Source organism: Rhinolophus hipposideros, assembly GCF_964194185.1.
Source record: "Rhinolophus hipposideros genome assembly, chromosome: 2".
NCBI classification, from domain to species: Eukaryota; Metazoa; Chordata; class Mammalia; order Chiroptera; family Rhinolophidae; genus Rhinolophus; species Rhinolophus hipposideros.
In genome coordinates this window covers 83,195,726-83,223,576 of record NC_138048.1, presented here as the reverse complement: position 1 = coordinate 83,223,576, position 27,851 = coordinate 83,195,726, and the positions used below count along the sequence as shown (strand labels likewise).

The 27,851-nt window shown below is 40.1% G+C and overlaps 1 protein-coding gene across 3 annotated transcripts in view; it reads right to left on the bottom strand.

Annotated features, from left to right (window-relative positions):
* Positions 1-27,851, bottom strand: part of VEPH1 (ventricular zone expressed PH domain containing 1) — a 208,968-nt gene that overhangs the window by 106,205 nt on the left and 74,912 nt on the right. For all 3 annotated transcript variants that reach the window (XM_081029347.1, XM_081029346.1, XM_081029348.1), the window contains one exon: positions 6,727-6,947. In XM_081029347.1, coding sequence (XP_080885473.1) covers positions 6,727-6,947 — 221 coding nt within the window. The remainder of the gene's footprint in view (positions 1-6,726; positions 6,948-27,851) is intronic.

Sequence of the window (27,851 nt, the reverse complement as noted above, 5' to 3'; positions counted from 1 at the left end):
CTCCAAAGCTGATAATGATGTCTCCCACCTACATCTCTTGCTGATAAATGAATTCCTGAAATACCTTTATAGACATTCACGTCGCCATAAATGCTGCTTTAAGGAAGGACAAATGGTGGAGTAAATGAACAACAGATGGAACATAAATGGTACCACATGTTCGACTTAACCTCTTCAGTAAGAAGAAGGGTTAAAAAACCCAAAGCCCTTCTTTCCTCCCCTATGCAAGGAGGGGTATCAACAGCCATAGCTACCGCCACAAACGGCTGTCAGGAAGTTCTTTTCATACAAGTGACCAGCATAGACTTCTCTAGATTGGAAAGATATACATTTTTATTTTTTATTTATTTTTTAATTAAAACTCTGGTTACCTGGGTGGGGCGAAATTACATGTAGCTTTTTCTAAGCAGGGGGCAAGGCTGACCAGAACATCACATGGTTTTAATTACGGTCCTGAACCTCCTCATGTACATTCCCTGAGCCAACAGTTGTTCTCAAAGAATCAATTTCTCTTTGTATAAACATGTCTTGCCTTAAAAAGTAGGAGTTCTTATAAGCATGTTTAAGACTATTCTCTTTTCATTGAGTAAAGGCTCTGAATATTAGCTCTCTCAAGTTTGGGGGAGACTAGAGGGGCGCATTCTTCAGGACGGGATTGTGAGTGTGGAGGGGTGGGGGGTAGTCTGAGCTGGACTAAGTCCAGGAGAGAGGATCGCTGTGGGCAGGGATGTGGAGGGAGTGGTACCAAAAGAGTCTTGGACAAGGAAAGAGAGGAGTCTTTGATGGGAAGAGAGGCATGAAAAGGGCATTCCAGAAGGTAATGATAAAGGTGAGTGGGTACCACCTTTGGGAGGAAAAGGTAAAAGTCACTCTTGACATTCCTTTAAAATTCCTTTGAACTATCCATGATGTACTGCGAACTCTGTAAATCTCGTCCACACATGGAAATGTCAGCTCCAGTGGACTAGACTGAAGGAAGAAATGAAACTGTGAGCTAGTACTGAGGCATTTATACCACTACCCCCTAAGTACTACCATGGACCTAGACGGGAGTAAGGTCTGGGTAGAAAATTTTATTTTGTTTTTGCCTCTCCTCAAGATATAGTCCATTATGCTTTAATGTGAAGCCTCTGTAATCCTTACATATATTTAAAGACTTTGTTGTCATGAGGACTAAACAATATTACATAATAAAAGTCCCTAGCACAGAATCTGTCCCGTGGTAGGAACTATTTAAATGCTTGATCAGACCTACAGACACAGCTTCCTTGCAAAGGTGTAGAGAGAAACTTGGCTCCTTGCTATCGGCAATTTCTATCTGTAAAGAGGCATCACTCTCAAGCCCTTGGGCAATGCCTTCAGGGACTGTATGTGACCCCAGGCTTAGGTGATGTGACTCCTAGGATATTGAGATGGGAACTCTGGGTCTCACAGTTTGAAAAGGGTCTTTGCAGGCCTTGTTGCTTGGCTACACTTTAGGCCACACAGTGACTCAAACGCCTGACTCTCCATTCTTGTCCATTTCTTTGATGTTCGTTGCATGCATGAAACTTAGGGTAAACCGAAGCTCTGGGGCTATTCCAAGGAAGGCAGATTTCCTGGAGCCGTTCTCCTGTGAACGTGATCTCCTTATTCTATTTTCCATTCATTCTCCCCCACACATTTGTTTTATTTCCATCCCTGCATGTGTCATCTCTTTCCATTTATACCCAAAACAAATTTACACCTACCCAGTTGCTTTTGACTATAATTTACCTTTCATTTCCTTTTTTTTCCTTTCCAGGCCTGATTGTTAAAAACAAAAAAGTAAACACAAAATCTCACCACTTGCTACCACCATCATCACCAAAACAACAAAAGAACATACCACCCATTTAACCGAGCCAGAGGGTTGGGAAAGCTTTAATCACACGCTTTGCATTAAAACTTTTCTTACAAGCAGTTCCCTCCCCACCCCCCCGCCCGCCCCTCACTTTGATGGCTTTGGCTAGGGTTTGAGGGAACTGTCACCCATACCTCTCAAGTTCCTACCTTGGCCTCGGACTTGGGGCTGTGCAAATGACCTTGTTCCTTTCCCCTTGTGCCTTCTCCTATTGCCATCTTTTTTCCCTATCCTTTCTGATTTCTCCTATTTACTCCCACCCCTACTTTCTTTCCCCAATTTCCATCACTCAAAGTTTCCATCTCCAACTGGGGCCTGTGCCTAACCTCCTGCTAAGCCCACCTGTGACCAATTGTCCCCAACTCTGATGGTGCCTGATTAGAGCAGCCTTCATGACACCACATGCACTTGGCAAAGGCATCTTCTAGTCCACTGACCACTGTTATGTTCAGCCAACACACAGTTGTCAGGAGTCGCCTTCTCCTTTAGCTTCCCCTGGGTCCTGACAGGCAAACGATGCAATGGATACTGGCTGCCCAGAATACTACATAAGGCTCACCGTTTCAAATGGTATCAACCTCTCCCCAATCTTGACACCTTCTCTTTTCCAATCCATGATTGCTGTTATCCTCCTTTTGCTTCCCCAGAATTAATTTCAAAATCTCAATGCTTTGCTTGGCTGTCCTGTTTTTCAGTCTTTGTTAGTTTATTATTTAGATATAAACATTCTTTCCAAAACACAGGAACAAGAAAGGTGCAAGTGTATTTACCTGGTCCATCGAATAAAGCTCCCCCAGTTAATCCTGAGTCATTTGGCACAAAGAAGACTCCTGTCTGCTTCAGTTTTTCCTTCTCTCTAGGATGCTAATTGCTTTCCTTTTGATAATCTTATAGTTTTGGCCTGACGTCTAAAATCTGGCCTGCTGAGCTATGTGTCAGATTTGTAAATTAGATGACATCTGTTTTGAATTTTATCATCTTTAATTTTCTTTCAAGCTCTCTTCACTTATTCATTTCCCCTCCAGTTGTAAGGATGAGACTTTGCTGGATGCTTTAGACAAAAGGGTCGACCTTTTTGCTTTGGGATGGCACAGATTAAAATTACTGAAGCTAAATGGTCACAATGAAAGCTATTCAGGGCAGAGTTGTAGGGAGAGAAGCCTTAGCAACCATCCCAGAGAGGATGAGCGGGTAATACAAAAGGCTGGCTATTCAAACCAGTGTTTTGAAGTTCCCACCGAATAATTATAATCGATTGAAGGAGACTGACGGTAAGAAGTATTTTTAATTGTATTTTGAATTGAGAGAGGCTGAGGTAGTGGTGATCGCAGTGGTGGTAGTACGTGAGGGGACTGGTGACCTTTTATCTCTTCGCATTTAATTTTTCTCAGAAATATAATAAAGGGAGTGGACACTTAAATAAGTCTCCTACATGAAGACTCACATTTTGATACTGAGTCCTTATTTTTTCCTCCTATCTACATACCTCCTAAATTCTTCTTTTCCTGGAGAAATTGTTTATTGCTTATTGTATTGGGCCTACTTATTAAGGATCAATTTTCCTGTTAGAATGCCTAATGTAATACCCTTGTAGAACATGTTTTCCCTTTACATAAACCTCTTTCACACATATAATCGTGCAGATGTCAGTTGGCCTCTTGCAACTTTGCGTTTGTAGAGGCAGTAGAGAACGGATGAGCTGCTGGCCAGAACATGTGCCTAAGCTTTCCCATCTGATCCATATGTCAGTCATCACTGGAAGAAGAAATAAGCAGACTGGCTGTGAGCAGAATACAAAATGGCTCCCCCAAACACCAGCTGTAGAAGAAGCTCTAAACAAAATTTCTGAAACCACATCATGAAAATTGGCTAACAGCGACTTTGTGCTTGCATATAAATGAGAGATCCTCCCTTCCTGATGCTGGCCTTGGATTTCTTGGATGCTGCCGTGTCTGGGCTGTTGCTAGGCAGGTCACGGGTCTGTGAAAATGGTGTTTTTGAATGGAATATGTATATAGCAGTGGTTGTCAACTAGAGGCAATTTAGCAATGTCTGGAGGCATTTTTGGTTGTCACAACTGAGGGAGAGGGTTGCTATTAGCATCCAGAGGCCAGGGAGAATGGTAAACATTCTATAATGCAGAAGCCCCATAATCAAGAATTATCTAGTCCCAATTTTAATAGTACTAAAGTTAGGAACCCTGGTATACCAGTGCCTCTATACATTGAATCAGGAAACAACAGATTTTTATATGCTTATTCAAAAGTATGGTGTTGAGAGAAAAGGGCACTTGCAATGTGTCTTCCTCGGATGAATGGCTACTGTTGACTTTGATGACCATATTGGCCAGATAATATTCTCTGTGTAGAGTTGGCTAAGAGACCCCCTCATACAGGCACCCCTCCCACTATTTCTTGGTTATCAGCATCACCTTCCATGTGTATGCAGTCACTCAAGCTAGATATCTCTGGGTTTTTGTCCACTCTCCTCCCCTTCTCCCCTCCACACCACCCACTGGTGATCAATTCCTCATAATCTGGAGCTCACTCACTATAATGATATGCCCTGACTTAAGTTCCCCACCACTGACCAGATCTGAAGGAATCTATTGTTAAGACTCCAACAATAGCATCCTGGTCTCTCTCTCTCTCTCTCTCTCTCTCTCTCTCTCTCTCTCTCTCTCTCTCAGCAGTCTGCTGTGCCTTCCAAAACCTTTCAGTTCTCCCCAACATCGGCCACTTACTCACTCACATAGTCCTTTGGTGAAGACATATTTATTGAGTGCCTACTATCTGCTAATTACTGTGCTAGGAGCTGTGATCATTCTCTGGCTTCAAATTTTTCCAAGCCTCCCTGTTCCTTATAGGACAAATTCCTTGCTTCCTGACACAGAATGTAAGGCTTCTGATAATCTGCCGCTGACCTAACTTTTCAGCTACATTGACATACTTGCTTCAGCCACGTTGAACCGACGGCTTTTCCTTAGTCTGGGTCTGACACTCTTAAGCTCTTTTATCTTTGCACGTGAGGAGTGTCCTTTCTATCCTCACTCATCCTGTGCAACTCACTCTTGTACCTAAACAGATGTCTGGCACATGGAAGCTAATCAATCAATATGGAATGAACTTAAATTTCACCTTCTCTGGGAAAAATTCTTCAGTTCCTTGGATGTTGGCTGTTGGTCAGTAGTCCCTCATGCTTCTTAGCCCATTGTATGCATTTCTATTAAAATCTTGTCACGTACTCTGACTCTGAGCCCCTCGAGGGATGGTGTTTTATGTCTTATGTTTTATTTTATGTCTCTTGGGACCTCTAGGGTCTGCACCATGCTGCGCATAAAGTGGACCCTTGTGACGAAATGCTCACTATTTTGTCAAGATGGCTTCCTGTGTTTTTAGAATCCTTGTTTCATACTGGAAATGGTATGCATCATTTGTTATCCCCAAAACGCACAAAATTTGATGCTAGTTTCAAATGGGCCCTGGACCTGCTCTGGAACCGAATACCTTCCAATCATAGGGTTTGAGGTTTCAGTCCAGCCTCTATACTTTGTTATTACATAATCTTGGGAAGACATTTAACCAGTCTCTGAGCCTTTGTTTCTTCTTCTGTAAAGCAGGAGTCATGATATCTGCCCTCTTTCCTTGTAGGGTAGTCATGAGGATTGAATGAGATTATGAATGAAAGTACTTTGTAATTTCTAATGGTCATACAACTTTTCAAGTATCTCCCTATTCAAAATATAGTAAAACAAAATAAAACCCCTCTCTCAATCTTACATAGCGTTTTTATTTTTTTCCACAATCTTCTTGAAAGGATCAGTTTTGTGCATTGTGTCATTCTCTCCCTTCGACCCCAGGCATCACACCACTGGCAGCTTCCTCACCACAATCATCAATAATTTCCTGGGGATGCTTTTCCGTCCTTCCTTCACTTGACCTGACTCCAGTCTACCTCCCTCTGAGACATTTTCTTTAGTGGGATGAGAGCAAGCTTCCTGAAATATGGATTTTGATTATATCCTGCCATGTACCAAAGCCCATGATGACTCCTCACAGACCACAGGGTAAAATTCAAACTCCTTAGGAAGGCATATCAGGCCCTTCATCACCTGGTCCCGGCCTACCACTTCATCAGCGTTACCTAAGGTTACTGTCCTTGTAACACACTCCCTAGCCATCCAGAATGACTTCTGTTCCCAGAAAGTGTCGGACTCTTTCACATGCTGCCCAAAAGACATGTGATGCAATGCCTGCTGCAATCAGGTCATCTTTCAAGATTTGGTTCCAAATATCACCTCTCTGGGAAGCCTTCCCTGATCTCAGCTTCCCACTCCTCTCCATTCCCATTCCATGCAGCAGTAGGCACCCCCATCTCTGTATTCCCCAAACTCCTTAATACCACTGTGTCTAGCATAACCTTCCCACTCTTCTCTAATTACCCACTTAAATATTTATCTCCTCTACTAGACAGTGAGCTCTTTGGGTACAAGGAACATGTTTTATTTCTCTGTATAGCTAGTTTCTGGCAGAGTTCCTGGTACAAAGTAAGCAATTGTTAAATGTTTGTTGAGTAAGTAAGTTATACAGAACATCATTTGTACTACATTCCTATTCTTTTACCGTGTTTTTAGAAAAAAAAATTTTTAGAAAATTTTTTTGTTATATTTTGGTTTTCATAGGTTTAGGAAAATTCTGGCTAGTGTCATTTATTCAGAAGTTACTTTATGCTGAGATCGTGGGTTTGGCTTTCTTTGGGACTGCCTACAAAAGACAGTGTAGCTGTCTGTGCAATGCCCACATGGATTCATAACAGATTCCTGAGTGCACAGGATTCCTGCTCACCTGCCACTTCTGGGCTTGTTGGTTTCCAGCTGCCGGGTCAGTAACTTGGCAATGGCAGTGAAGCTGTTGCTCATGCGGAAGATGTCTCTGCTCTGAGGCCCCAGGATGGAGGAGAATGTGTCTGTGATGCTCTTAATCTCCAGCAGGAGGACATGGTGAAAAGCGTGCTCCATGTTGGCCAGCTGACTCACCAGGAATGGCAGGCAGCTCCGGGCTCTCTCCTGCCAACCAATGAAGAACATGTACAACTGGTGGGAATGGAAACTAGTGCAGCCATTAGGAAACACAATATGGAGGTTCCTGCAAGGGCGCTGTGAATTCACCACAGTATGCAATGCATCACAGGGACATTTTCCAATCCCCATTTAAAGGCAAAAGCTGACGGCGGGCTTTTGCCCTACCATGTGCCAGGCACTGTTGTAGAAGCTAGGAACACAGCACTGAAGAAAAAAGATAAAAATCCCTGCCATCATAATGAGACAGACAAATCAGAAACAGAATTCATATGTAACATACATAATGTGTTGGATGGAGACGTGTGCTTCAAAGAAAGATGAAGGAGGTCATGGACGGTATAGGTACCTGACCACCTACACCTGAAGCTGAAGCTGAATAATAATGAGTGTCAACTATATGTCAACTATAATTTTATATATCTATAGTCACAGGATGTGGAGTACAGCATAAGGAATAGAGTCAGTGGAACTGTAACAGTTATATACGATGTAGGAGGGGTAGTAGATTGGGGGAGGGGCTTATCACTTTGTGAGGAGTATAAATGTCTAACTATTACATTGTTTTGTACACCTGAGACTACTACTACTACTACTACTACTACTAATAATAATAATAAAAGAAAGATGAAGCAGAATGGTGAATTGCAGGGATGGAGTCAGTGTTAATTAACGTAGTCAGAGATCTTACAGAGGTGACATTTGAATTCAACAAGATTTTAGAATCTAAACCCAACATTCTCAGTAACCATAGAAAACCATCACAGTAAAAGTTGTCCTGCTTGATACAGGGAGGTCAGAAGATATAAGAAAGACTGGGGAAACAGGAGATGTGACTGTTTACTACTGAGAATACAATATTAAATTTTAAGTAACTGCTCAGCTTCTGATTCAGATTCTGATTTAGCAATATTTTTACACCATGTCACAACCATTTCATTTGCTTATCTAAGTGTCCCTATGGTTTCATCAAGAATTCTTCTCATATAAAAATTAACATGCCCTTTCTTTAAAGCATATGTTTTCTTAAAGGTGAGGATGGCTATGTGGGTATTTGCTGAAATACCCACATGAACCTAATTATGGGTGATCTTCTGGCAGCTAAATTGAGCTGAAGGGAAAATTAATCACAGTGCAAGAACAAGAAAAATTATAACTTCTCTGGAACTCACATATGAAACCAAGCCAATCTCACATGGTTTATTCTGAAACCTTGGAGCATATCCATGTACCTCTCAGGGGTAACAGATAGAATTTTGAATTAGAAAGTGTGATGTTCGGGTAAGGAGAGGGTTAGGAGATTCTGATTTCTTTCTCAGCTCCATGATATTTTGTCTCTGGGGGCCAAGGACTGCATTTTTCTTTCTTCCGTTATCGCTCTATGGAAACAGCACCTGTATGCCGTAACGGTAGGTCAGACCTCAGCCCTTCTGACATAAATCGATTATTTATAATTAAAGTAATAATAGCTGACCTACAGAGAGTACTCTAAGTGCCAAGCTTATTCTACATGTGTTTTGTGTGTTTATTCATATATTTCTCTCAGTAACACTAGGAAGTAAGTCCTGTGACCACTGCCATTTCATGAGGGGGAAACTGTGGCACCGACAGAAGGCTAACTTGTTCAGTTCCCATGGCCCTCTGTGTCTACAGCTGCGACCCTGTTGGCTCCATCTCAGTCCCTCCCATTAGAAATCCTAGATCTACTCATGCACATATTTTTTCCACTCCTTTTTCCTTATATCTTGTTCGTTATCAGTTACAAGGCCCTTTTCATATAATTATTTTTGATTTAGAGATATACACATCATAAATACTCTGTAAATACAAAATAGACCAGCAGGTTTCAAACTTTTTGGTTGCAGGACCTCTTTACTCTCTTAAAAATTGTAGAAGACCCTAAAGAGTTTTTGTGTAGCTGAGTTATACCTATGGATGTTTACCATATAGTAAGTTAAAATCGAGAAATTAGAAAAAAAACCCAATACCTGGACACATTTCCAGTTGTCAAAGCTGGGGCCTGGGAGGAAGGGTTGGTAGTGGGTATCTGGTGGGCAGAGGCCACAGATGCTTCTAAACATCCTACAACGTACAAGACAGCCCTCCACAACCAAGAATTATCTGGCTCAAAACATCAATAGTGCCAAGGTTGAGAAACCCTGAGTGAAGTGAAACTGGCTTTTTTTTTTTTTCCTGCGAGTATGTGGTGGTGAAGAATATACCTGTGAATACATTTCTTTTTAATTCAAGGTTGTTGGACTGACAATGGTTAGTAAAGTTACATAGATTTCAGGTGTACAATTCTGTATCTCACTATGTATGAGATATGGATCTATATCTCACTATAAATACATTTTAACGCCACTGTCTCGATTTGTGCTAAGGCACTAGCAGTCTTACCCATCACTGCTTTTGTCCTTTCAGTGCCAGTGTTAATACAGTGAGGAAATGGTCAATCATGTATGAGTATTATTGTGAAAACAGCTTTGAACTCACAAATCCCCCGAAGGGGCCTCAGGGTCCATGGACCACACTGAGAATTGATGAACTAAAATCCAGGGTCAGCAAACGTTTTCTATAAAGAACCAGACAGTAAATGTTTTTGGCTTTATGGGGCGATCGGGTCTTCGCTGTGGGAATACAGCTACAGACAACGAGTAAATGGATGGGTGTGGCTGGATTTGGCGCACAGGCAGTCATTTCCTGACCCCTGAACTAGATTATGTGCAAGCAACATTGCCTTGGCCATTCCATTCATTTTCATCAGTGTTATTTAGTTGTTCAAATACTGCTACTCCTATCAGATCAAGCTCCTCTGTTATTCTTTGTCAGGATAATAGAATGTAACTCAGAAAGTGGCCTAAAATGAAAATGTGCGTACCTGGTTATGGTGACAGTAGTTTCCTTTATTACGCATCCACTGTGGGTCAGGTACTTGGCGTATGCTTCCTCACCACAACCTTGCAAAATGGGTATGAGGATGAGGGTACTGAGGTGAAGAAGGTCAATTGCTTGACCAAGGTTACACAAATGAGAGAGTCATCGTGACAGAGCAGGACGGAATCACGACCTGCCTGACTCCAAAGTTTAAATGTTTCCGCTTTGTCTGGGCTGGAAAAAGACTTTTAGTGTGGCCCTGCCTGAGGCAACCTTCCTCTCTCTTCCACCCACAGCAGCATCAACAATTGATTGCAGCTCTCCTCTCTGCTGAGCCTTCCCGAGGCCCTTTCTCAATACTGTCCTTCTTCTGAGTGGTCCTCATCCCTGGCTGCATGTTAGAAGCATCTGGGACGCTCTTAAAACAATTCTGATGCCAAGTATCCCTCCACCCCCCATTCCTATTTAATTTCTTTGTAATGAGTGGGGTCCAGGCATAGACATTTTTTAAAACTTTCCAGATAATTCTAATGTGCAGCCAGGGTTGTGAATCACTAGTCTATATAGAACCCCAAATCCCTGAAAATTTGAGAAGTAGCTGATTTAGGAAATGTGAATTTGGTCCTAAAACCCACACTTTTCTCTCCTCTATGCTTTATCAATTTACAAAAGAGTAAAAATAATATATTCAGCTGCCTGCATGAAAATATTTTATTATTGCACATCTGTTCTTCTTGCTTTTTTATTATTTATTGCTTTCTTTTTTCTTTACTTTATAATGAAGAACTCATTATATTTCTTCACAGCTCAACTCTTTGAAGTCTCCATACACCAAAGAGACACTTGTGAGGCCATTAGAAATATAAATCAACTGAGCTTGTTACTGCTTTCTCAGTGAGGCTTTGCCAGGGAGACCCCAGGTTTTCTGAGAAAATCTTAGAAGCCTGAGTGGGCCAATGGTGCTTAACTGCTTGGAGGTGTATTTTTTATTCTATAAGTCTCTTTCTTAACGATGGTATGGTTACTAGCTCCAGAGCAAAAGTCAAAGAGTTTGTTTGGGTCTCTTCCCCAACACGAATCCTTTGGCTTCAAGGAACTCTGGAGTAGGGGGACCAATTCTTTTTGATTTGTCTTGGGATTTCTCCAGTTTTAGTACTGAAAGTCCAACATCCTGGGAAAACCCTCAATCAAGGGCAAACTGAGACAGTTTATCACCCTACTCTAGAGTCTGGGAAATTATTTCACTTCAGAAGACTCTGCTCAGTAGACTCACATTGCTGGTGAATATGATGATATATCATTATATATACCTGTCTCTCTATGTGTGCGTACATGCATGTGTGTGTTTGTGTGTGTGTATGTGTGTGCATACACATAGATTATCACTCTCCACGGTAGCTATGTTCTATAAAGACACTTTGAACACTGAAGTGGTAAATATTGAAGCATTGCTTCTAGGGGAAATACAGGATTATGTTGCTGAAAGCCTCTGATGACACATTTTCATGGAACCAATTCTGGTCTCATGTCAACTCATCAACACAGAACCTTGTTTTATTGTATGTTTCTATTTAAAGACATCTTAATGAATATATATTGTTAATGCATTAAAATTGAACTCAGAGCCAATGGCACTGTAACTTATGCCTGAACGGAGTCTAAGTAACACATGAATTTTCTCTGTAAGATACCTCACAGCCTTCTCACACTTAGGAACACTAGACAGCATTTTAACACTATACTTGTGGGACATTTTAAACAGTGAAATCACCAATAATAAAGCACAAAGATGAGAAAAATGTGGCATTAAATACACCACTTGTTTACAGTAAGAGCTGAAACAAGGAGGCAGAGCATTGACTTGGTCAACCTCAGCTGGGAACCTGTGTGTTGGCGACTCAAATTTTCCTCTGTTCTGTGCATGTCTATGAGTGACTTCAGCAGGGCCTCAAGTAGTGGTTTGGGGCTACAGACACATTTCAGTGAGTAGGTGAATTTGCAACTATGAAACCAGTGAGGTAGACAGAAAAGATATATCTTTATATATATATATATAGATAGATAGATAGATAGATAGATAGATAGATAGATAGATAGATAGATAGATAGATCAATTGATCTCAGATCTTTATGGGTCTCCTATAAAAGGAAAGTATCTGCTTTTACTTTGGCTGGTCAGAGTCAAAAGATATTCCAAACTGTTAAGACATAACTTTCCATTAAGCTATTACAATCATGCCCAGAGAAATGCAAGCTCAGCTTTTCTGAGGTCAGATGGATTTGGTTTAAGTTCAAGTTTCCAGCACATCTTCCAGTTTGTCTTTCTCTCTACTTCCCACCATGAGCATATTTTCTTATTGCCTTTAAACTAATTGAAATTTTCTTTCTTCAGCAAGTTACCATACAGTGTTCCCTTCATATCTGTGGGGGATTGGTTCCAGGAATCCCTGTGGATACCAAAATCCACAGATACTCAAGTCCCATATATATTTAAGACAATGTAAATGAAATGCAAATAGTTGTTATCTGTATTGCTTAGGGAACAATGATAAGAAGAAGAGTCGGCACATGTTCCATACAGACACAGCCATCATAGGCCTAACTCGACAGTACATGGGAGCAACAACTTAACATTTTTTAAAAAGTATTTTTGATCCGGGGTTGGTTGAAGCCCCAGATGCTGACCTACAGATACAGAGGGCTGACTATATCCAGATTCATGGGAGCACTAACTGGTTTTTACCCACATGTTAATTCTTCTCCGCATTCTAGATTGTTTTGTATATATAACCCAACTCGGGTGTGCAGATTGAAGACTGCCAACAGCCATTTGCTTTTTGCAATTCAATTGTCTACAACAAAATATGAAAAATGTAATGTGACGTATTCTGACTTTTTTTTTTCTTAAATGATCCATTTTGGTTTGGGACCCTGAATTAGGGAGGCCTCCCTGAATGGGAACTGTAATTATGAGAAAGCCAGAGAAGAAACGTATCTGAAAATCCTTTTATTATACATCCTGATATTTTTGGTAAGACATTTATGAACTGGTATTCATATGGTATGCTGGGCATTTGGACCTGAGGTGAAGTTTTCTGGGGTGAGAAACTGATGGAAAAGGTTTTCTTCCTAAATAAAAAATAGACATATGCCTTTCCTTTAACCAGACATGGCTGTATCTACATCATGTACTGCCTGGATCTGTGTCAGTCATGAGGGGGCATGTTTATGGGACCAAATCAATAAAATGAGGATGGTGGGGAGAGGATGGAAAGAGCCTTGCCATCAAAAGTCCTTGATGACATTGTGGAACTTTTGAATGACCCTTAGACCCACCGTGTCTTCCAGACTTCTTGTTATATAAGACAAATATTCTTATTATTGAAGCCAATTTTAGTTGGGTATGTTATTACCAAACTCAGCTGACACAAATACTTCATGACATTATGAGGAATAACGAAATCATAGCTGTAAAGGGCCTAGCATGGAACAAATCATTTTTAAAAATGGTAGCAATCATTATATTATTTTTAATGAGATCTGATGATACCAGATATATCAATGAATTAAAGAAATAAACCACTTGGTAGAATTCTAGTGTTTTACCATTAATATTATTGTTTTCAATACCAGGCATACTATTTGGCACATAGTAAATGTTTAATGGTGTTTTTTTTGACATTATGTATTATATGCCACATATGAAAGAATGTATATAAATACTCATATATTTAAGTAATGAAATGGAGATTTAGCATCACCACTCAAGGCCCTTCCCCCTGTGCTTCTCCCTTCCTCTCCCTGAGTACCTTCCTTATACATTTTCTTGGTTCTTTGTCCTAACATACTGGAAGACTTTTGGTACCCTTTCTTCTGCTGTCTGTTCCAAGTTTGAGGTATTAGCCTTTCAAATAAAATTTCAAATGTTCTCTTGACTGATGAATTTATAGTCACTCTTTTTAGAAAATTCAAAACGATGACTGAGTCAGAGTGAGGAGAGACCTGCTAGGACTCCTTTCCTGTTGGGTTCAGCAGGTCTGTCCGAACAAAGTGTGACATTTTTCTGAGCCACTCCTCAGGCCTCCCTGAACTGCACCCATCCTAGCGATTTATAGCTCTTCCTGAGACACCTAGCAAAAACCTAAATTGTTCCATAGCCTAAAATCTCCCCTTGAAAATTGCGTTGTTAAGTGTTTGGCTTTCCAGAGCCTTTCTTTACTGTGGGTAATGCAGAATTGGCAAGTAAGAAACTGGCAAGGCACATAAGAGTATTGGCCATTCAAACGGTCAGGAAATGGGAAAGAATTTATTTGGATACATATTCAAAGAAAAAAATCCCACCTTCAGAGAACAGAAAGGTGGCTGTACCGTGGAAACTCTCCCAGCAGTGCCTCTTGTGTGAGCTGGTGTGGGCGGTAATGTGGTACAGAACCCTGGCACTCCAGCTGGCCAGTCGTTGACCTTGGCAAGTTATTTATCTCCATGACTCCATTTATAAAATGGGTTAATAACAGTGCCTGCCTTATAGGGTGGTTGTGAGGATGCCGTAAGTTAAAAGCAAAGCGTTCAGAACAATGCCTGGTACATAGAAATACTAAATAAATGTTAGCTATTATTGCTTGAGTGTCAAAAATCTTAAATGCAAATGGAGACATACTTGAATTATTACAAAAACTAAAACCGGCTGTCTCAGAAGCAATAAATCCCCTTAATTTTTTTTGGTTAACTTATTTTGTAAGTTGGGAAAGGTTTGGATGTTCTAGAAATGTCCAAAACCCCCAAACCAACAAATATGAGCCAGTGCTTCGGTAACCTGCCAAAAAGTTTACCCTGAAGTGAAATATGCTCATTTTACTGAGAAAGTCTATTTCCTTTATAAAAAAAGTTACATGATTAAGTCAAAACACTATACAACTTTTCTTAATGACCTGCACCCAATTTTAGCTTATTATCTAGAGCTAACTAGATTTTTCCAATCGTTTCCCAATCATTTGCAATTTTTTCTTGGAGTAAAAATAGTCTACTGTTATAGCATTTTCAGTCCCACAAAAAGTTGCTGTTATTGGAGTAGGAAAGGCAGTTAATAGTCAAGCTATCCAGCAATTTATATATTCCAAGATAATTATATAATTAATAAATACTCTACTTTAAAAAGGACAAGGATATGTACTTCTAGCCTTTGAATATCATTATAAAATATATACAAAATGCTTGCACAGTAAGTAGGCATCAAATATTGTTAGTTTACCATATTCTAAAGTTATGATTCAGTGATTTTTTTAAAAAAGAACATTGAGAGGGAGAACTCCCTGAAATCCTTTTTTTCTGGAACAAAGTAGAGATTGAAAAAGCAAAAACATTGTTAATATTTCTCTTAGGCAGATAGATAAACCTCCAGTTTTGCACTGATTTTAAAAATAGCATTCCAAAACGTCACATTCCTCAATTTTTTCATTTATCCTCTGATCATGTCTCAATTTTTTTGTATATCACTTTGGAATAATTGACCATACTTTTCTTCCCACTGATAAACAAAAATTCTATTAGGATTTAAACATATATACATGTTCTAAATGACTATTTAATCCAATGTAAATGGAATAAGTTCCCATTCTTTCCTTATTATTTTTGATACAGTTTGCATGATTTCAGGAGCTCATAGTTTCTGTGGGCACATGAGAGAGTAATAAATCATGCCAAGTAAAACAACATTGTCAGGGCAAAACAATTAAAAAAAAAGTCCCATAATAAAAGTCAAAAAACAGCTGATGAAAATACATGTATCCTTTGTTTTGCATGAAACTCAAATTTTGTAACATGGCAAAAACTAAGTACCAACTGGACTCACTTCAACTCTATACATTTGGCACAGATTGCTAAAATAAACCCCACCCTTATAAATAAAAAAACAAAACAAAACAAAAACCCCGGTACAATTTTTGTATTTATAAAACAATAATGGATTTATTTAAATATGGAACTTACTATGTCTTCCTAAAAAAAAAAGTTTGAATGAAATCACCTTTGAATTCAAAATAGAAATCAGAGAATGTGAAAGATAGCTTACTTTTATACCTTGTTATTTGAGACAATTATGTTTTTTTTTTTTTGTTTTTTTTTAAATATGTATACATTTTTTATTTATTTTTTTGTTGAGAGCCTACTGGCCCATGTCGGAATCGAACCAGCAGCCTTCGGAGTTACGAGCACGGAGCTCTAACCGCCTGCGCCACCGGGCCGGCCCGACAATTATGTTTTTAGTATGATTTATTTTTTTAAAAGTCAGAAAACTGGACATGGTCTACTGTCAAATAAAATTTTCCAATTTAAGATTATTTCCCCCCAAATAGCATTTAATGTGGCCACATTTATGTTTGAAAACCCAAATATCTCCATTTGTGCTGAGAGCTTATTTCCCAGCATCTTTTCTTTGCATTGACTCCCAACTGCTTACAGACCTTAAAACTTATAGAAGCCCATCTAATTTGAACTTTGGACATAGTGTTATTTTGTGGGTTGATAAAAGATTTAGAGTTTCCTTAGTTCAAATTTCCTCTCTGAAAACTGGGGGCTTGGGAACTTAGCCTCTTAAAGGTAAATCTTTTGTGTGGGCTCAAGGGACCCAGAATGAATAATACTGAGCCAGAATTTCTTCTCCCACCACACCATCGTCCCCTCATGTAAATGACCTCTCATTGATTATCCCGAACAATGGTTCCACTATTTCTTTTGCTTCAATTAAGCAAACTTTTGAAAGACCATTGGGGACTTCAGCATTGAAACATTTCTAGAGAACTCAAAGAAGCAGCCCATCTTTAATTACACAATATCTGTTTAGCAAATGTGGTGTAATCACAGAATGATAGAAAAAAGTAACCACAGAGCTTCTGGCCCAATCATGGAAACCATTTTGAAGAAAGATGCTTATTATGGGTCCAAAAAGAAAGAAAAGAAATATAAAGAAAGAAGAAAGAAAGGAAGAAATTGTGTTTGAACCTTTTGCCAGGAAGAAAAAAAGTGCTTTGTGCTCATTAACAATATGGTAAGATTTAACTCAGTCCAACGATACAGCAGCTACGATTGAACTTTCTATAATTTACTCATTGCATTACATAATTTACTCATTATGTAATTAAATACATGATGCCTATCTTTCTTTTCGCCTACTTATGTTCAAAAGAAATAGCCAGATTTTTCCATGGTAGCTAAGATGTAACTCCCAAAATACAAGTTAGAAATATTTTGATGAGTATTATTTCATTACGTATAGGGGAAAATGAAATGGAAAAATGCAGTTTGCAAAAATGTAAACCTTGTCTGAGATTACAATTTCCTTAGCTAGGAGAGTTTGATAGAGTTTCTTTTTTATTTTGTAACTTGTCGCCCTCCAATACTCCTATTTTCAGTTCCTGGATGTTGCCTTGGGTTAATTATTTTTGGTTTTAGAACAACTATGTTTTCATTGTGAACTGCCTTAACTGCTTGCTGGAAGTAAGTGGGGCATAAATAAATAAGTAAATAAAAATATGCAAACAAATTGCAGCTAATTTTTGAAGGTATGTCTGGCCAGGGTGAGCTCAAAAGAAAAAGTTTGAAATGTACTAGACTGGAGAAAACAATTACTTTCCAAACTGCTTTCCACACATTTGTGAGCTTATCTTTATGTAAACAATGGACATAAAGTAAAACAGCTCTTAGGATTTTTAGATAGGGTTGCACTGAGATCTTGAATGAGCTTGTGGTTTGTCTTAGTCCATTCAGGATGCTATAACAAAATGTCCCACATTGGGTAGCCTATAAAAAACATTTATTTCTCACAGTTCTGGAGGCTGGGAAGTCCAAGATTGTGGTGCTGGCAGATTTGGTGTTTGGGTCCATGGAGGAAGGGGGCAAGGGAGTTTTCTTGGGCTTCCTCTATAAGGTCACACTCTCATTGCTGAGGTCTCTACCTTCATGGCCTAATCACCCTCAAAGTCTCCACTTCCTAATACCATCACTTTGGGGGTTAGGTTTCAACAAATGAATTGGAGGGGGGTACATTCAGACCACAGCCTGGTTTAATCTTGCCATTGCTCAACAGAATAACAGAAGAGTCACCTCATTATACCTACTGTTTCCATTGCATCTACTATCTAAGATCATAAAATCTATGCATCTTGCCTTTAAGGTCATTCTCACTTGCTAAGACAGAGGAAGGTAGCCTGTTTCCTTCAGGAAATCACTGTATCTTCTACTGTTTCCTGCCATTCTTTTCCTTCCCTGCCAATTTAATGTGTACCTAAGTCATAAAGAGAAGGAGTTGGTAACCAAATAGTGTTTTAGGAATGTAGAGCTGTCATGTTAGGGAGAATGCTGTCTACAGCTGTAGGAAGATTGCCCTCCAGAGTGGAAGGCAGTCCAAGAGAAGAGCGGGAGAGAACGGAGAGAGCAGTAGGAGCTTAGCATGACCCAGGGATTTCTGAAGTCAACTATATTTAGTAGATAAACATTTCAATGATGTGAAATAGTTAGGAAAGTTTGTTTTCCACTTCTCTGGGTGAACTGCCACATACTTAAAACACTATGGGATCTACATAGCACTGAACTTAAGAAACATTACCTAGATCATTTACTCATGTTCTGGGAACATTTATTTTCCAGTCATCTAAAATATATTAATCTTAAATAGGAACAACAATTCCTTTATCAACTTTGGATTTATTTACTACTTAAAAAGAAAATAACGATGTAAATATACCCTTCTCATTGTAGTTTCTAATATGTTATCTACATGTATTCATCTAGATAACAAGAATCATTCTGGTTGATGCTAAGAACTATAACGAACATTTCAGTGTGATAGTCCATTGCTGATCAGCTTACTGTCAGAGACAGCTTTCCTTAGGGGCTTTAGCTCAGTCCATATAAACCGGTACCAAGTTCTCAACTCCTCCTCTCTACAAAATAAATCTGGGTTTAAATTTTTTTTGGATAAATTCCTGGGGGATTCTATAACAGATAAACCCTGTAGGGCTTGGATCCTGGAGACCAGTCCCTCTTACACGTTCATGTGCATACACAACACCTGGGGATCTTGTTAAATTGTAGATTCTGATCCAAGTTCCGGGTGATGCCCAATGCTGCTGGTCTTTGTCAGGAAGCAGACCAACAAATCCTGAAAACTATTAACCACCCCCCATGACTAGAACTCAATGCTCATAGGTTTCCTGGCCCTCCTCAAACACAGCCTGCTAGTTACCAGCTGCCATTTACTAATACAAGACACTGATGCTCAATCACATTCCAGACTCTGCAGAGCAGTTAGTTGGCAAGTGTCAGTGGGCCACATTCTGTATAAGCACGTTATTGAGACGAGTGGTACAGGGGGCATGAGGAAGTGTAAGGCGTGGTTCTTTCTTCCCGTGTGCTTAGAGTGGGTTGGGAGTGTGTGTTTTCATACACTGAATGAATGGAAAGCATGTGCGACCAGAAGAAAATCAGGGGCTAAACTTCATGTATGCTCTCAAGGGTTCAGAGCAGGGGAGATTGCAATGGCCTGGGGAAGTATGGAAATTCCTCCCCTTGGATTAGGATCCCCAGGAGCAGACAGACCCTGAGATGATTTAAGTGCAAATCATCTGTTTGGAAACTGCTGGAGACAGGGGAGTAGAGTGGCAGAGAAGGAAAGTGGCTCAGAAAGGGTGTCTGGGAATTCTGGAGAAAGGTTACCTCATTTGGGAGGGGGTGAGGGGGTTGAGGTGTAAATACCCACATCATTGGTTGAGGGCTGCTGGGGGGAGCTTTATCTAATTCCTCACACATCTGTCTTGCTATGTGTGTTAGCAGAGTGCCTTGTGAAGTTGGGGAAAGCTATAGGCAAACAAATGCTGTTGCTATCTTAAAAGAGCAGCAGGATTTGAGCTGGAATTAGCAACTATGCTAATCCTCTCAACCCCACTGCAGCCAATGGCCGGTTGGCTTTTCTGGTGAATGCTGGATTCATTCATTTCTTGAGCTCCAGGCTAGAAGGGGCAGTCAGTAGATGGAAACTTTCTGCTTTCTTGGTGCAAGCACACACCTACTTCCCTCACAGATCCTGGTGCAAGAAAGTCAGACTGTGCCCCTTTGAAGAGAGGAAGATTAGATCTGTGGGGACCAGCTGACCATTCTTCCTGAGGGGAGTCTGGCCAGCCCGAGGCCCCTTCTAGGCACAGCTGTATCATCATGGGACTCGCCAAGCTTCCGGCTCATAGAACCTGAGAGCGCTTGGTGGATTTGGTCAGTCGGCCTCAGGTACAGTTCATAATTACAAGACATTGTTGAAAATTGGTGCAACATGTAACATTTGTAACCATTATTTACTATCCTAGGTTTGCAACTATTTGTGGGGACCATTTTGTCCTTTCCCCAGACTCTTTAGTTTCTTGGGAACTGAGGTCCACAGTATTCATTTACTTGATTGCATCATGAAGGGAAACAAAATACTGTTCCAAGGTCACCTGGGCACTGGTAATGAATAAATTTGGAGAGAGAAGGTAGAAGACAGGAAGCATCTGCTAATCAATGAGGCGTTTTCATACTTTGGCCCCAGTCTACCATCCAGCCTCATCCCTCTCCCTCATCATTCAATGATCAGACACTGGAAACTCTTCACGGTATCCAAAAGACTCTGGGCCTTTTTCTACCTGCTTGCTTGTGCTGCTGTGGACACACCCCTCTACTTCCCCTGACATAATCACATCATCCAACAAACCCAGTTTATAACACATTCCCAAACTCCCCTATGCAGGGTTATTTGCTTCCTTCTTGAGCCAGCCAGAGGCCAGCCAGGAGTAAGAGGCACCATATTAAATATGAATCAGGTGTTTCACTTGTCCCTTGTCTTCATTCACTGTGAGTCCCACTAGGGCAGGGACCATGTCTTTCTCCTCTCTGTGTCCCTGTCACCAGCACTGGGTTTGCACCTAGAACGGACCTGCAACTCAACCCTGTACCACTGAAGAAGGAAGGATATGGAATATCAGCAGTTATTTGAAAGTGTATTTTGTACATATGAAACGTTTTTTTGTTTTCTTTACACTGTGCAACAGGTTTGTTATTATTATTTACAGTTAGCATGTAACCTTCTTACAATACAAAGAACAATAAACGTATTTTCATTTCAGGATAAAACATCGTCCCTAACTGATGAAAATTCAGTAGCCGCAGGCACCAACCAAAGAATTGAGCAAACAAATCCCCAAAGTCACTGAGCCTACCCAAGTTTTAACTTATGTCACCATATTTGGGGAAATTGTGGTTTTTGAAGTCATAGGTCCTTCCTCCTGTGGAATGACCCCCAAATCCTTTCTTCTTGATTTGCAAGTTGAATGCACAAATCATCTATCCAGCTCCTGTTTCACAGGATGTTTTTCCACAGTCAGGATGAGGACAGTAATGTGGTTCTCAGTGGCCTTTGTCATTCTTTTCCTTTTCCTCCTGAAAGTGTTTTTGTGGAAGATCTGCCGGAAGTCACAGAAATACGACCTGGGCAAGGTGGGTGTCACTTCTTAACTTGAAGAGTGTCCATGACTCTGAGCCCAGAGAGGATGTAATAAATGGGGCCTGGTGCTTGGCCAGCATATCCTCGCCAGTTAGGCAAAGAAGGCAGAGGGCACAGGATTTCACACCCACGCTGGCAGCAGCTGAACTCAGAGGGCATGCCATTTGATTCTTCACAGGTGCAGACTGCTGGTCTCCAGCTAAGGAAAACAACTGGCCATAACATCCTCCCACATGCAAGGTCAGACAATTAAGTTCATGAACTCATCCTAGAAAAAAGTGCTACATACCTCACTGCTGAATATCACTATGGTCACCTTCAAAGTCCTCCCCTTGGGAAGCTATGCACTGACACCAGTGCCTAGACCACCCTTCAAAGAGATTTTGGAACTCTTTTTCTGGAATGGCCATCAGAGCTGTCATCATATTACCCTTGATGTCCTGAATGTCATCAAAATGTCTTCCTTTCAATATTTTCTTTATCTTCAGGTAAAGAAAGAAGTCATTGGGGCCAGATCAGGTGAGTAGGGAGGGTGCTCCAATACAGTTATTTGTTTACTGGTTGAAAACTCTATCACAGATAGTGCCATGTAGGCTGGTTGCATTGTCGTGATGTAAGAGCCATGAATTGTGGGCAGAAAGTTCAGGTCGTCTAACTTTTTCATGCAGCATTTTCAGCACTTCCAAATAGTAAACTTGGTTAATTGTTTGTCCAGTTGGTACAAATTCGTAATGAATAATCCCTTTGATATCAAAAAAGGTTAGCAATATCTTTGCAACAAGTTCGTGAACTTAATTGTCAGACCTCGTACTATGAGAGCATCTCAAAGCACCTCTTTTCTGTTTCCACCACAGAGGTCTGCTGCTTTGTAGGTCTGGCACGCAGGTAAACACGACTACGGAGTACATGCTACTAACCAGTGTGCATTCTAATGAGGCTAGGTCCTAGTGAGGATTTGACTATTAAACTAAAATTGTTTCAGTTTGTTTGAGACTTAAGCAGACGGACAGAATGCATGAACTCAATTCGGCCTGTCAAAAATTCAAAGCCATTTCTAAAGGAATCTCTTTGCCATGTTGACCTATGTTAGGAAAATGGGCTATAATAACTCCGGTACCCAAACAAGTGGGCTGAGACCACTTGCAAGGCTGAAAGAGTCTAATGAGTGAAGAAAATAATGGAAAAAATAAACCATCCAGAATTATAACATTCTATGTCGGTTCTCCATGGACAGGAAAAGTCAATTCACCTGGGTTTAATTTAAACCACTTCAGTTTAGTTAATGAGGGTTTTAAAAAAATTGCTACAAACTTATTTGAGCTGTTTTTATAGGTGGGGAACTGGGGACCACCTGCCCTTTATGGAAAACAATGCACTTCCAGTGCCCCCAAGTAAAACAAGGCTAATCTTAAATTGTAAAGTTTTTATGAAATGTGGCTTTCTTATTGTTTTTGTTACTCTTATTCCCCTCATGAAAAATACTCTGCAATATAAATATAATGCAAATATACATTACACTCTGAGGAATCTACATATACCAGTTATTTCCTAAAAAAGAGAGTATATAGCTAGTTCTGCTTCACACATTTAACAACACAGTACATGCAGTTATCATGGTACCTCATTCCTTGTCTGTCTGGACTTATCTTGATTTGCCCATCACATATCCATCCATTCAGCCTATTTCCTTGGAGAAACAGGGAAGAGGCAAGCCATTTACCTGGTTGCTATCTTCCTTAATCTGTCTATTACGTTTAACTTTCAGGTCCATATCCAAATATAAACAGTCAGAAAGCCTTGGGCAACACTGAGAAAGGAAGCAATAAATTAAAGTACTGACATTTATTGAATGTTTATTTGCCAGACACTGTTCTACACAGTCTAACTCATTAAATTCTCACAACAAACCTCTAAGGTGACTAATATTGCTATGCCCATTTTACAGATGAGGAAACTGAGTCAAGAGAGCTGATTGAACTTGTCCAAGGCTACACAGCTGGTAAGTGGCTGAGTCAAGATTCAAACCAAGGCAGTCTGACCCTTAAGCCCACTCTCTTGGTACACTGTCAGGGTGTCCCCAGCAAGCAACATCATGCGATGGATTCTTACACAGCCATATCCTAGCTGGTGATCACTGCACAGCCTATAGTGGTGAATGCTTCTCCTGGGAGCTGCACTTCAACTGGTGTGCTGCCTGCTGAGGTCTCAAACATGAAAGCCTCCTTTCACGATCCACTCAATGTCATCTTTCTCTTACATCACCTACCAAGGAGCCAAGATCTTTTAGAATCAGAGGTGGACATGCTTCATCACTTGCTTTCTGGTTAATGACCCCATGTCCCCTGTCAGACTCATCCTCATCTTTCACCTGTTAGAAATTAGAGGTAAATTGTGTAGACTCTGAATTGTGTAGACCTCTCCTGCTTAATACTTTCTTCTCCTTTCTCTTAAGCTATAATTATGTCACCTAGAAGAATTAGAGATTTGATTGAATGAAGTGGCTAATAAAATACAACCTTTAAATTCTTAATTAACAGTATTCTCGATTACTCATTCATTCTTTTGACCACCGGTAAATTCAGGTAGGTAAGGTGTAATTCCTTTCCTCTGGGAGCTCAGAGACTCATGGAGAAGAAATAGACACAGACAGGCAAATTACAACATGGCACAGTCTGTATGACATTTGAGGTACAACCAAAGTGTGGTGGGAGTGGGAACAGGGGTGGGGATTAAGTGCCTAAAGAAACTGGGAAGAATTTACACAGGAGGTGACATTTGATCTGGGTCTAGAAAGATAAGTAGGAGAAGGCAGTGGGGACTATCCAGGAAGAAGTATGGGCTGTGGAGATCACGACGTGTGTCACAGCAAGGTGTGCTCAAGGAGGGATGAAAACTGTTAGGAGACAGAATGAATGTAAAGGAATGGAATAGCCTGGACAGGTAAGAGCTAAACCTAGAGAGAGAGGTTTGGGCCAAGCAAAGAGTTTAGATAGCATCCTATAGGCAGAGAATGAACCAACAGAAGACTGTACAAGGAAGTAGGATCGCGCTTGTATTCTTAGGGAGAAAACTGATAACTCTACAAAAGATGTGTTAGAATGGGAAGAAACACATTCCTCTCTCATTAGGCTTTCCAGCTAGGTGGGTTTTTATTATACTGTGGCTGTTGCTGCTGTTACTATGATTAGCAGAAATGTATCAAGCATTCACTATATGCCAGGCACTGAGCTAAGGGCCTTATATGAATTTCCTGGATGTACGTTTGGGGATGGATATGCATTTGCTTCAACTGAGCATACCACAGCAGTGGAGTGAATCCCGGCCATGATGAAGGCCCTTTACTAGATAGGCCAGGGAAGGTACACTTCGGGGGCAACAACTCATTAGTTGCCCTTGGGTCCTTCCAGTTTCACTCTCCATCCAATAGGTATGCATTGGATGGTAGCACATATCTGAAATTGGCCTGTGAGTCACTCTATAGCCTCCTATTGTGACACAAGCACAATATGGCTATTAAACATGGTTTCATGTAAACTTAGGCCAAAAAGAAAGAAAAAGAAAGAAAGGAAGGAAGGAAGGAAGGAAGGAAGGAAGGAAGGAAGGAAGGAAGGAAGGAAGGAAGGAAAGAAAGAAAGAAAGAAAAAGAAAAGATCCTTGAGGTAATTTGAGAGACATAGAAAATAAGAATCTGTAGGATTTAATTTTTTGTTTTATATAGACAGCTCTTCTGTGCTGGTATAATGCTGATAGAAAAATTGTAATGCTGCTATCAAGCTGTTGAAACAGTTTGCCTACCCAGATGGGCCCGGATTTGAAAGACAGATGGGTGTACCCATTTTGTTCCCCATAGCCAGCCCTGGAGTTCTTACACCAGACTTCATGCAAGCACAGAAGGTGAAGCATAAGTCAATTAATAAGTTGTGTGATTGATTCCAGGCTGATTCTACCCCCGAGGCTACCCCTGGACTGTATACCCCCACCTTCCTCTTAAGAATCAAATAATGCAGTTACTGGAAGCCAGGCAATAAGGGAGGGATTGAAAAGTAGGCTTCAATTAGTCACAGATTGTGCATTTCAAAAGTAGGAGTAAGATATTCAATGTTGGATTAGCTTTTCTCCATTTCCAAAGTCTTTTAAATCCTACCAATGAAATCATGTGATACTTGGAACCCCTAAATCTATATGAAATTGTTACTTTGGTGTTAAAGAGAAAGATTTTAAACTAAGCCAATGGTTAGATGAGACCAGGATAGGATGGGGAGAGGATCCTAGGGTCTGGTGTTACCATCTGGTGTTACCATCCTAGGGCCTGTGGCTGTCTTACCATTAACATTCTAAACATTTCCATGTCTTATATGTTCTCATGTGTCTTTATCTCACCATAGATCAAGTTCTCCACACAGAAAGTGGTACGGTCCTTCCAGAGCAAAGTTTCTGCTGCTCCCTCTTTATTGCAATTTCCTCCTCCATAACTGCTCAGAACCCCATATTCGACTTCCATCCTCATGCCCACCTGGCAATGTATTTCAGTAACTTTCTGTTGCCTTTTGGAAAGAGGCTGGGTAGAAATACACATACATATATATCTTCCGCGTTGGTTTTGGTCTTTAGGAATACTGCTCCACAAGATTTTTAGAAAGTTGAACAGGTTCACCCAAATTAATCAGTAAATAACTGTGTAGACTACTATGCTTATTCTTGGGACGTCTGAGCTTTAGCATTTTTAAAGCTAATAGGACTTTCTAATGGTGATATAAGGGGGATCAAATATATGGTGATGGAAGGAGAACTGCCTGTGGGTGGTGAACACACAATGGGATTTACAGATGATGTAATACAGAATTGTACACCTGAAATCTATGTAATTTCACTAACAATTGTCACCCCAATAAATTTAAAAAAAAGAAAAAAAAGAAAATAAATTTCCTACATTTTTCCAAAAAAAAAAAAAAAAAGAAAGAAAAAGAAAAAAAACAATCAGCCCTGACTCTGGAATTAAATGTAGTTTGGTTTAGATCTCATCTATGCCATTATGGGTCAGGTCACTTTCAGTAATTTTAGCTACTAAATGTTTATTTAATGTGTACTACATGTCATGCAATGGAAATATAAAAATTAATATGACATGGTCTCCAAAAAAAAAAAAAAAGAAAGAAATAAGGGGGTATTATTCTTGAGTAAAGGAGACTGACTGACATTTATAGGTAATTTTTTCAGGCTGATTCTAAATGAACTGGAATAATGAAATCAAAGAATATCAGAGCCAGAAGGGAGGTAATCCAGTACAAAATATTTTTGTTGAGGTGAGGAAAGAGACCCAGAGAAATGAAATTACTTGAGGAGCTGTAACAGAGACATTCTTTGTCTTCCATCAGTCTTTCTGCCCTTCTCTCTCCATTAGCTGGGCATGTGGCTACCTGAATCCAGCCTACATGTTCCAGCTTCCCTTGCAGCTAGGTATGGTCACGTGCACCTTTATTCTATTTAGCCAATGGTATATGAATAATAGGTTGTGTCTGACTGTCTGAAAAACTCTTTCTCCCCTTCCCCTTCCTACTGGCTGAAATATTAACTTCATGGGTGGAGATAGATGATTAGCTATCTGGAACCAAGAGATGAAAGCCATATGCTTTCTGGTGTGCTCAGCGATGATAGAACAACAAGGTAGAAAAACCCTGGTTTTCTGCAATATGGAGTTCTATATTAATTGCTTTCTAGAGTTCTTTGTTTGCAAAAGAAATAGATGTGTGTCTTTGTTTAAGCCACTGTTGTTTGGAATTTTTGTGTTACTCTCCACCATACCTAATCTAAACTGCTATAATTTCCAGTAGTTGGGAAAAGTTTTAATTGATTAGTATAACTTGAAGGAGGAGGGCAGGATGGGTGATGGACAAGGCCTGGTTCTAAGTCTAAAAGAGAAAATGCTTTAAATATTTTATGTCAAAGTTTCCACAAACAGCTGCATCAGAATTACCCTGGCAGAGGGACCCATAAATCCAGAGTCCTGGATCCTTTCCTAGAGATTTTGATTTAGTAGGTATTCTATGAGGCCCAAGAACTTATTTTATGAAAAAAAATCTCCCCATGAAATCTTGATATACAGATACGTTCAGAAGTATTTGATCCAGAATTGTTCTCTGCTGGGGAGCTGAATGAGAACCAGCAGAAACATTTTTTTTCCCCTTAAACGTAGATGTCTCTATGGGCACATGAAAATGAGAGATTGAGGGACAGAGAGTGAGAAAGAGAGAGAGTGAGAGTCAGAATATTTTGATATTCTGAGATAAGTGATTCCTCATGCTGCATGGATCACCTCTTTGCCCTGCAACCACCTGGAGTCACACAAATGTCACCTAATAGACTATTCTTTCTCAGCTTTGCCTTAGTTCAGACAAACCAACAGTGATGTAATTGTATGTGGCTAGTGTTTTTTCTTTTTAAATAGATTACATTTTATGTGTGAAGTTTAGTCAATTCCACTGTGCATTACTACA